Here is a 12,857-nt window from a genome sequence, read left to right on the forward strand (position 1 = left end):
TTCTTACTCCTACAGACTTCTATAACACTTTTGCCTTTGTTTTGTACCCCCAATACGGCTGCAGCAGTCGATACCCCCAGAGGGAATGAATAATCACCATACTTAGCCATACATTGACTGACGTCAAATTGTGCCATCAAGGATCGACACAATTCCCTCCGAATAGGTCGATCCCTTACTCCGATCAACGATCCAAAACCTATTTCTCCCAGCACATTCAACTGACCCTTCTCCTTAAGGTGTTTAATTAATAAATTCACCCTTTTAATGCTGCATCTTGTCGACACTTCCTACATTTTTTAACAATATATAATGTTATAGTTCTTATATATTTTGTATCAACGTATTTACAAGTTTAATGAATACCTTATTTTCATGTGCTTTCCTCCGTTCTTTGTATTCTTTACTATCATTCCTTGACTGTGTGATGTAAGGTTCCTTTTCAGCATCACTCATTGAATTTCATTTGGACCTCACATCTTTTTTCACCTAATATTAAACATAAACGTTTCTTAATCAATACATTAACACTAAATACTAATACTACTCAATGTCAATTTCATTTTACATACCGAACCGCTCTGTGTGCCATCTCCCTTCATCCTTTTGCATTCGGCCATACTGTTAACATTTAAAATTTGTAATCAATTTAAAGTTTATCGATACTTTAATCCAATTACCATTTCAACAATAATAACAAAAAGACATTGATACTTACTAGAAGTACATATATCCACCCTTTGGTTGCTTTCGAGTATCGGCCTCAATTTCAAAGTCATCTGCTCCACCAACAATTTTCCAACCCATTGACTCCATTTTTCCTTCATATATCAGTTTACGCAAATCAAATTATTTTGTTACATACACTTTTCAATATACAAATATAGATAACTACTCTTGTGGTAAAACGGTTTTCTTCAAAAGAATTTGAATGGCCACACCAAAATGTGTCGGCACATTTATACAACCTATAATATCATTTTCTACCTATAATATTTAATAAAAGTATCGACATGTATATTTTTCCTTGAATATCTATTTCTACCTGCAATCGGTCCCAAATGCTTCCTTACTCCAAAACCCCAAACAACACATAAAAAACCCTATCGCGATTACTGTAATAATAAAAAATTAGGGTTTCGATAACATACTTTTCGATTCGACTGCAGCAACAAACAAACAAACTTCGCTTTAGAAACGCCTTCTGAAATGCAGCAACAATTACTCTTCGATTTCAAAAACTCGTCCGTTCTATCTATTTTCAGAGGATATTTAGCTTATATTTTCATCGGATATGTTATTTATATTTAATCGATACAAATACAAAAGTGTCGATACTTTTATGTCAGGTGTCGATACTTTCGAAAGGATAATTACCTATTTCTTTGAAAGTGTCGATAATTTATTACACGTACTTACGAAAGTATCGACACTTTCAATATATCCGGTATCATTTTACCGTTTTTATCATTTGATACCGGTTTTATCATATTTTACCTGTTATATCGTTGTGGATCGATATTTTTTTTAAAGTATCGACACATTATAGGCGCTATAACTGCTTCTCTTTTAAATTCACAAAGTGTCGATCCTTATATAACGTATCGACACTTTTAAATTTACCGGTTTTATCATTTTGTTACCGGTTTTATCATATTTTACCTGGTATATCGTTTTGGATCGATATATTTTTTAAAAGTATCGACACTTTTTAGGATTTAAAACTGCTTTTAAAGTTATGTAATTTATGTTTCAATTTATTTAATAGTGTTTCATGTTTTCCACCTACAATATTAATTTAATAATTTAATTTACACAAAATTTTATTTGATTGTTTTGATATTTTATAAAATATTATTTAGCATTTAAATTTAACAATATTAACCAAATATAATAATAAATATGTTTTCAACAGTGAAATAAGTATGGACACTTTTATAAAAATGATATATACTTTTTTGAAAGTTATGTAATTTATGTTTCAAATTTTTTAATAGTGTTTCATGTTTTCCACCTACAATATTAATTTAATAATTTCATTTACACAAAAAATTATTTGATTGTTTTGATATTTTATAAAATATTATTTAGATTTTAAATTTAACAATATTAACTAAAGATAATAATAAATATATTTTCACAGTGAAATAAGTATGGACACTTTTATAAAAAGGATAGATAATTTACAATATAACAAGTAAAAATATGACAAAACCAGATTCATTATGACAAAACCGGTAAAATTTACTTGATATGTTAAACGTATGGACACTTTTATAAAAAGGATAGATACTTACCGATAACCAAAGTTTACCGGTTACCAAATTTTTTAATAGTTTTTCATATTTTCTACCTAAAACATTATTAGTTGTCAACATAATAGGTACCGCTAAACCGAATTTATTAAATACATTTTAATGTATCCGGTAATGTTGTATATTAGCCGTATATTAACCCGCCTTTCCTGAGACATCCCCTAATTGTTTATCTTTCTCAAACGTAGAACAAAGCTTTGAGCTTTCCCCCACTAGGCCACTATAAAATAAAACCCACACTCCATTTTTTTTCTCAAACAGGTTAATATTTATATTTAAAAAAGTGAATAATTTTCTCGAAAGATATCATGAATCTTTCATTAGTTTGGAACCAAAGATTGGGTTTTTGGGGTTTAACAATGAGAAAAGGCGCGCCCTTGGGGTCACGCTTTATCTTAGGTGGTGTAAGGCGCGTCTTAAGGGCTGCACTTTAGCCATGTCAGTGTAAGATGCGTTTCAGGGTGCGTGTCTTACCCCACGTAACGTCAAATCAACATAAAGTACAACCGCAAAGAGTGTTATATCGAGAAATATAGTCTGAACGGTGTTTGACAGGGAAATAAATATTTAAAGAGTGATTTATCAGGAAAATCGCCGCAAATATAACTGCTGATTTTTTTTTTTTTGCAAAGCCCACTGACGACATTGATGGTGAATAGGGCTGTAAAAAGCTGATCTGACCTGTAAAACTGACTGAAACCGACCCGAGTCAAAACTGTTTTTGACCTGCTCTGTGGAGATCCGAAGCCGACTCGAGTCGGAATTGGTGTTGATCTGAACCCGAGTTGGACCTGGAAATTGTGGATCCAAACCCGACCTGCATCCGACCTGAGAACGACCTGAACCCGAATTGAACCGAAAATATGATACCCGAACCCGAACTGCATCCGACTGATATGAACCCGAACCCGAGATTGACCTGGTAAATAACTGGTATTACCCGACCTGTTTTCAACCTGACTTGTTTTTAACCTGACCTGTTTTCAACCTGACATGTTTTTAACCTGACCTGTAAATGATCCAACTTGTTAATGACCTGATCTGATATTTACCTGACTTATATATTATCATGGATGAAATTATAAGATTTTAATAAAATTATGAGTTTTTTAGTTTATGATGTAATTAAAAAATTAATATGATTACTTTTTAAATGTTATAATAAAATATTTATTTGATAATTAAATTAATAAATATACCTATTATATAAAATCATTTAAAAAATTTAAAAAATTATTTAAAAGTAAATTAGATAAAACATGATTAATAATGCAAAGGAAAATTAATATAGTTTAATTTATATAAATTATATAGTTTAATTTATATAAAGAAAAAATAATATTAATAATGAAATTATTTATTATGTAATATATATTAACGTTTTACATTATTAATATAAATAATTTTGGCAATACATTAGTTTACAAAGGTCAATACATAAGCCCACTCTTTTATTACAAATATATATGCATTAGTGCTAGTCCATTTAAATTAGGGTTTATGGTTTAGTGTTTATGGTTTAAAGTTTAAAAATAGGGTTTATGATTTAAGATTTAGGGTTTCTATAAACTATATATTTTTTTATTACTTTATATAGTTATGTATAGTGTTTCTATAAACTATATAAGTAATTTACTTTATATAGTTTATATATATATAGTTTATATATACTATACATGGTTTATACATACATATTATATAAAATTATTTAATAAAATTATTTAAATGTAAATTATATAAAACATGATTAATTAGGTGTTAAATAATTAGTATGTCACATTGCATATTATATGGTTCATAAATAGTAGTACATGTCATATTAATTTAAATTGCATAATTTGTATTTTAGTTGCATGTTAGGTTAATTCACATTAATGGCTCATTTATTTTGTTGTTATGAATAAGTAATAATAAAACCCAAAAATAAGTCCATTTGCAATAGTGCTAGTCCATTAACATTAGTTTACATAGGCCCAATGCAAGCTCACTCACTCTTTTATTACAAATATATATGCTTTAGTGCTAATCCATTTATATTAGGGTTTATGATTTAGTGTTTAGTGTCTGTGGTTTAAAGTTTAGGGTTTAGGGTTTAGGGTTTATGATTTAGGGTTTCTATAAATTATAAATTTTATTACTTTATATAGTTTATGTATAGTGTTTCTATAAATTATAAATTTTTTACTTTATATAGTTTATGTATAGTGTTTCTATAAACTATATAAGTAATTTATTTATATATTATATATATATATATATATATATATATATATATATATATATATATATATATATATATATATATATATATATAGTTTATATATACTATACGTGGTTTATACATACATATTATATAAAATTATTTAATAAAATTATTTAAATGTAAATTATATAAAACATGATTAATTATGTGTTAAATAATTAGTATGTCACATTCCATATTATATGGTTCATAAATAGTAGTACATGTCATATTAATTTCATTTGCATAATTAGTATTTTAGTTGCATGTTAGGTTAATTCATATTAATGGCCCATTTATTTTGTTGTTATGAATAAGTACGGGTGGGAATAGGCCAGGCCGGCCTACGGCCTGGCCTACATAAAGTCTGGTCTGACCTGACCTATTTAATAAAAGGGTCAGGCTCGATTTTTTTTTAAAAGCTTGTTAACTTAAATAGGTCAGGCTCAGGCTTATTATAAAGCCTTATAAGCCTGATAGACCGAAGTATATAGATATATAGATGCTGAGAAATTTTATTAATTTCTTTCTCCATGTGTTCGGTGATGCCAAAACGCAGGGGATAGACGCTGTTGTCGGGCATGGTGTGGCGTGAGGAACAGCAAAGTATGGAGATGCTGTCGGGCAGGGTGAAATGATCAATTCCATACATTAATTAATTAAAAGCTTGTTAATGCCACAATTAATTATCCTTCTTTTAAGAATGATTGTATGGTTGGTGCCTCAAAAACATGAAAAGCATGAGCCAAGGTGTCATTTAACTGCTCCAATGGGACAAGGTAACTACATCTCACGTGGATATAGGGTCCGTATAAGGAATATGACAAAGCTTAACTTACCCTTTCTTTTTCTCTGCAAAAGTAGCAGCAACCAATGTTACATATTCTTTTAACTCATTAATCTTAGATTGTATTTATTATTTAATACTTATTTTTATTCACAAAATAATCGTATTTATTATCAAATCCTTATATAAGCAAGTTAAAATAATTCATGCAGAACAAAATAATCGTATTTATTATTTAATTAACGTTAGATTAAAAATTAAACAGGCTTTTAAACAGGCTACCAGGCCAGGCCAGACTTTTAAAAAGGTCAGGCCGAGCCGAAAATAAAAGCCTGTGATAGGCCACAGGCCAGGCTCAGGCCTAAAATATTCAACGTAGGCCAGGCTCAGGCCTCTTAAAGCCTGTCCTGGCCTATTCCCACCCCTATGAATAAGTAATAATAAAACCCAAAAATAAGTAAATTTGCAATAGTGTTAGTCCATTAACATTAGTTTACATAGGCCCAATGCAAGCCCACTCTTTTATTACAAATATATATGCATTAGTGCTAGTCTATTTATATTAGGGTTTATGATTTAGTGTTTAGTGTTTGTGGTTTAAAGTTTAGGGTTTATGGTTTATGATTTAAGGTTTCTATAAACTATATATTTTACTACTTTATATAGTTTATGTATAGTGTTTCTATAAACTATATAAGTAATTTACTTTATATAGTTTATATATATATATAGTTTATATATACTATACATGGTTTATACATACATATTATATAAAATTATTTAATAAAATTATTTAAATGTAAATTATATAAAACATGATTAATTAGGTGTTAAATAATTAGTATGTCACATTCCATATTATATGGTTCATAAATAGTAGTACATGTCATATTAATTTCATTTGCATAATTAGTATTTTAGTTGCATGTTAGGTTAATTCATATTAATGGCCCATTTATTTTGTTGTTATGAATAAGTACGGGTGGGAATAGGCCAGGCCGGCCTACGGCCTGGCCTACATAAAGTCTGGTCTGACCTGACCTATTTAATAAAAGGGTCAGGCTCGATTTTTTTTTAAAAGCTTGTTAACTTAAATAGGTCAGGCTCAGGCTTATTATAAAGCCTTATAAGCCTGATAGACCGAAGTATATAGATATATAGATGCTGAGAAATTTTATTAATTTCTTTCTCCATGTGTTCGGTGATGCCAAAACGCAGGGGATAGACGCTGTTGTCGGGCATGGTGTGGCGTGAGGAACAGCAAAGTATGGAGATGCTGTCGGGCAGGGTGAAATGATCAATTCCATACATTAATTAATTAAAAGCTTGTTAATGCCACAATTAATTATCCTTCTTTTAAGAATGATTGTATGGTTGGTGCCTCAAAAACATGAAAAGCATGAGCCAAGGTGTCATTTAACTGCTCCAATGGGACAAGGTAACTACATCTCACGTGGATATAGGGTCCGTATAAGGAATATGACAAAGCTTAACTTACCCTTTCTTTTTCTCTGCAAAAGTAGCAGCAACCAATGTTACATATTCTTTTAACTCATTAATCTTAGATTGTATTTATTATTTAATACTTATTTTTATTCACAAAATAATCGTATTTATTATCAAATCCTTATATAAGCAAGTTAAAATAATTCATGCAGAACAAAATAATCGTATTTATTATTTAATTAACGTTAGATTAAAAATTAAACAGGCTTTTAAACAGGCTACCAGGCCAGGCCAGACTTTTAAAAAGGTCAGGCCGAGCCGAAAATAAAAGCCTGTGATAGGCCACAGGCCAAGCTCAGGCCTAAAATATTCAACGTAGGCCAGGCTCAGGCCTCTTAAAGCCTGTCCTGGCCTATTCCCACCCCTATGAATAAGTAATAATAAAACCCAAAAATAAGTAAATTTGCAATAGTGTTAGTCCATTAACATTAGTTTACATAGGCCCAATGCAAGCCCACTCTTTTATTACAAATATATATGCATTAGTGCTAGTCTATTTATATTAGGGTTTATGATTTAGTGTTTAGTGTTTGTGGTTTAAAGTTTAGGGTTTATGGTTTATGATTTAAGGTTTCTATAAACTATATATTTTACTACTTTATATAGTTTATGTATAGTGTTTCTATAAACTATATAAGTAATTTACTTTATATAGTTTATATATATATATAGTTTATATATACTATACATGGTTTATACATACATATTATATAAAATTATTTAATAAAATTATTTAAATGTAAATTATATAAAACATGATTAATTATGTGTTAAATAATTAGTATGTCACATTCCATATTATATGGTTCATAAATAGTAGTACATGTCATATTAGTGTTTGTTCATTTATATTAGGGTTTATGGTTTAGTGTTTAGTGTTTATGGTTTAAAGTTAGGATGTATGGTTTAGGGTTTAGGGTTTCTATAAACTATATATTTTATTACTTTATATAATTTATGAATAGTATTTCTATAAACTATATAAGTAATTTACTTTATATAGTATATATATATAAACTATATAAAGTAAATTGCTTATATAGTTTATAGAAATACTATGCATATTACATTAATATACATATCATACATGCATTAATAAATTACACATATATGCATACATATTATACATACATGCATGCATTAATAAATTATATATACATATCATACATTCGAATTTATAGTCAAGATATTAAAAATTATAATCAATAAAATTCAAAATAATAGAATTCAGGCGCGATTGTTTCCCAAATTGTCAAATAAAATTCCCGCGTTTGTTTTTAAAATTCAAAATAATAAAATTCAAAGTTGGTGACAGGGCTACAATTTTTGAAATTTTGCCCAAATTGCCAAATAATGGCGCGATTGTTTCCGCACCAAAAATCATTCCCGCATTTTTAAATCACAAAAGAATCACATTATTACATTAATATATGCATACATATTATATAAAATTATTTAATAAAATTAATAAAATTATTTAAATGTAAATTATATAAAACATGATTAATTTAGTCATTTTTATATTAATTTAAACCTCACATTTTAAATTTATTTCGATTTAGTCCCTTACCTATGTGTGTTGTTTAATTTATATTTTAAGATTTTATTTGTAATTTTACATTTCTTTAATTTTGTCATTAATTTTATTTTTTTTACAAAATTGATCCATGATTATTTATTTTTCTCTTATTTTACTCGAAATCATATACAATTACAACTTCTAATTCAACAATCACGAAAGATGAAAAATTAATTAATCCAAAAAAATAAAAACGACCCGACCTGAACTCAATCCGTATCCGATAAACATCCGACTTGAATTTTATCTGTCAATGATGTGACCCGATCTGAACGAGATCCGACTGAAGTCAACTCGAACCTGAATTAACCTGGTATTTATCTGCTTCAGACATTAATTGTTTTGACTTGAACTGAAATCGATCCGAACTGAAAATGACCAGACTTGAACCCGATCTGGATCTGGTGTCAAATCAACCTGAAAATAACCTGAACTGATTTGACCTGACCTGAACCCGATCTGGATCTAGTGTCAAATCAACCTGAATTAACTTGTATCTGATTTTACCCGACCTGCCAAGATTCGACTGAAACCTGACCGATTACCTGTTTTTACAGCCCTAATGGTGAACTCATGATTATTAATAGTGCTCCACCAGGTCTTCATGAGATTTTGGATCGGGATATAGCAGGACATCCTTATATCCGTCTTTTTAATCTTGCCTAACGTTTATGTTTTAGACTCATTCCCATTCGGGGGGAAATCATGTTGATACTTGATATTTTTAAAATGTTATTTATCTAAACAAGAGATGTTTAATGAGTTGAGTAGCTCGTGAAAAACTTAAACTTGACTTGGTCAGAACTCGATAAAAGTTCAACTCAAGTTGATTCGACTTGAGACCTTAATGAGTTAAATTGTGTAAATTCCAACTTGACTCAATAAGTTTACGAGCAACTTATTATTTTTTATAATTTTTTAGTAGTTATCTTAAAAATTATTTCATTCAAAAATTTACTAATTTACTAAAAGATAATAAAAAGATGATAAATAAATAATTTATTAATTTTCTAATAAAAAATATACTAAAATATTAATTAATTATTATTATTTTACTACATCCAAAATTCAAAACATAATTATTATTTAATTTATTTGTGGATTGTTATTTTAGAGTTTAAAATTTCAATTTATTGCATACACTCTTTTGATAACTTTTTAGTTAAATTTGTTAGGCAAAAAGGTGACTCATGCCCTCGTATTTTTTTAACAAAATCAATGTGATCATTTGACCAAAGGTTTTCGTCGTTGATTATTATGATGTTGACGTGATACTTCAGGTGTTGACTTGACGGTCCACGGTGGCTGATGACGTGACAGATGGGTTAAATTTTTTTCAAGTTCGATGGACAAATTGATTTTTTTTAAAAATTCAAGGGCTTAATTATTTTTAAATAAAAATATTTTAAATTCAAAATACTACAAGTATATGTTAAGCCCTTTAGTCCTTTTGATTTCAATTTTCAGCCCCTCTTAAAATTTAATTCTCACTTAAGCATTTTATTTTTAACATTGTTAGTATTAGTGTCATTATTTTGAAACACATAATAATATTAGGAAGTATTGTAGAGCTTAGATATTCAAGAGTTAGTTGTAAATTTTGATATATCTAAAGATAATTTTGATATTAATATGTTATGATATTAAAAAAGATATTTATGAATTAATAAATTTGTAATTAAAATAATATAAATTTGATTCGATGAGATTAATTTGTAATACAGTATAAATAATTGTTGAGAACTTATTTTATTCATACTGGTATGAAGATTTTACTCTTATTTGTAAATAATGTATTCTTATTATCATATATGTGATATTTTAATTTTCTTTTTACTTTTTGCTCAGGTTTGATTTTTCTTAATTTTAGAGTAAATATTTTTTTATTTTACTATTTTTCATTTAATAAATAATACTAATAATTAATGGTATTTTTATATTTAACTTAATATTCTTTTTATATTTTAAATTTAAAATATTTGTATTTTTTTAATTAAAAAAATTAAATAAGCCCTTGAAATTTAAAAAAATCAATTTGGCAATTAAACTTAAAAAAAAAAACAATTTAGCACATTTGTCATGTCATCAATCACTGTGGACTGTCACGTCAGCACCTTGAACTACCACATCAACATTGTGAAGTGCAATATCAACATCGTAACGGTCAACAACGAAAATATTTGGTCAAAAGACTGCATTGGGTTCTTTTCTAAAGTTCAAGGGTTATATTGAGTGCAAAAAAAATTTGATGAGGGTCATATTGTTTTTTTTAAGTACGAGGGTGAGGTTTTTTTTTTTTCAATTTATTTATATGTTTATATTAAACTCCATATAATATTAAAATATTTTACCTACAATTAAAAAAAAGATAAAAAAATTTTGGTGAGTTTAATGAGCAACGAGCTTAACGAACAATGATCAACGAGCATAATGAGCACGAGTCGAGCAACAAGTTTTCTTAACAAGCATGAGTCGAACAAAATTTAAGTCAAGTCGAGTAACAAAATTTTTGAACGAGCACTGTCCAACTCGTGATCGACTCGGTTGATATTCACCCCTAATCTAAACCTAACTTAATCTATATTAGGGATGGATGGATTAGCATGACGATGATAGTATGGTTTATTAAGTACTAATAAAATTAATCTGAACGAGCTCAAATTTCTAAAGTTAGTGATAAAACAATTACATCCTTGAAGCTACCCTCAATATTGATGTGTCGTAGGGTTTAAACTGTTTTAGCAAATACTGTCACATGAGCATCTATTTTCATTTACCTATTCCCAGTTTAGATCAAAGGCATATGGAAGGCAAGAAAACAGGACAGTGGAATGAATAATTGTCCACTACCAGAAACTGTTTACAAGCCTGAACATGACTAATGTTCCTACTAGGTCCCCATTTTTGCTGCCAATTTCCAACATCCTTAACATTTCCATCTTCATAAGCTGGGCCAAGGTAAATGAAAAAGCAAAATTGGACAATTATGAAAGGCTGATTGATTTGAATCACTAACAAAAACCCCAGAGTGAGAATTTTCAATATGATAAAAGCAAACCCAAGAAGTTTACTGGTATTTTATAATCCGCATAATCATAATAAATTAAGAAATAAAAGAATTTAATCCTAAACCGCGTACATTAAGCTAATCGATGCTTCAGATGGTTAGCTCAAAGTTGAGCAAGATGATGTTGAAGGATCATACAAAGCAGGAAGCAAGTATTTCCTTCCATTGTGACCATGAGCATTGTAGCTAGCACCAGTGGTTGCGTCTACAAGTACGTTTCCTGCATATCCTGGATAAGCACCTTTACCATAAATGCCGGGACAAGCTGATGAAGCCTCCAATGGTGCCTCGGCTGGTCCCTGGAAGTAACCATTTCCGAAAGGGTTGGTGACCGTCCCGGCAAAGAGGCTAGCCAAGTTGATCACCAAGCCATCTAGACCCACATTGTTGTTTGGTGCAATCAAAGGTGTACTTTGTGGTCCGTAGATTGGTTGGTGGAAGGGCCAGGCACAATGACCGGGGCACTGGGTCTGGGAGTTACCCACCCAAATGTAAGCGAATTTGGAGTACTTCTTGGCCTTGATGTGACCACTGGTTGAGCCCAAGGCAGACCCATGAGTTCCACATCGGCTCATGCAAAACCCTTCAACAGCAACGTCGGATGCTGTTAAAACAACGTTGATAGCATTCTTTTGGTCACCCTTGGAGGCCAATTCAACGATTTGTTTGTTTCTGAGAGACTTCCCGAGTGAATAGTTTTCGTCGAGAATTTGTTTTCCCAAAGACAGGGAAAGCGACGATTTCTTGGAGGAGAGGTGGTAATACTTCTCGGTTGTTTTCCACCACTGGGAAACCGAGGGCTGCTTATTTTGAGGCGGAGCGGGGGAGGAAAGGGAGGCAACGAAATCGGAGACAATAGACCTCTCAGAAGGCTTGAACTTGCCATACCAAATCAAATTGACAGTAATTTTTCCAGAAAGAAGGGGACCATTGTGGTATGTCAAGAGCTGAGGATGGTCTTGCACCACTTCACTCAGCTTCCTTCCAGCCCAACAAATTCGAAACAGAGCGATCAAAAGGAAAATTTTCAAGAAACTTTGAGCAAGGCAAGAACCCATTTTGATTTTCACAAGAAAGAAAAAGGATAACAATTTAGTGCTTTAGGATTTGGATTGAGTAGTGGATTTAGAGGAGAGGGGAAAAGGGTATATAAAGGCCTGGGAAACGAACTTATTTATTAAACTTCAATTTCTTTATAATTAAAAAAAAGGTGGGGATTTGGTGTTGGAGTTTCGCCATCGCCTGTAAGCTTTGAAAAAGAGGCGCAACGGTTTACACAATCGTGTTTTAAATTCAAAAAAGAGAAGAAAACAGTCTCCCGTCATCCGCTCAACGTGCCATTTTATTTCACTCGCCAATAA

The 12,857-nt window shown here is 30.1% G+C and overlaps 1 protein-coding gene across 1 annotated transcript; it reads right to left on the reverse strand.

The window, feature by feature from the left end:
• Positions 1-11,548: 11,548 nt before the first annotated feature.
• LOC120216910 (protein PHOSPHATE-INDUCED 1-like) lies at positions 11,549-12,591 on the reverse strand. The gene has a single exon (XM_039214192.1). The coding sequence runs from the start codon at positions 12,552-12,554 to the stop codon at positions 11,595-11,597; it is 960 nt and encodes a 319-aa protein (XP_039070123.1). The 5' UTR covers positions 12,555-12,591; the 3' UTR covers positions 11,549-11,594.
• Positions 12,592-12,857: the final 266 nt, after the last annotated feature.

The sequence above is a fragment of the Hibiscus syriacus genome, unplaced genomic scaffold (genome assembly GCF_006381635.1).
Source record: "Hibiscus syriacus cultivar Baekdansim isolate YM2019G1 unplaced genomic scaffold, ASM638163v2 tig00110174_pilon, whole genome shotgun sequence".
NCBI classification, from domain to species: Eukaryota; Viridiplantae; Streptophyta; class Magnoliopsida; order Malvales; family Malvaceae; genus Hibiscus; species Hibiscus syriacus.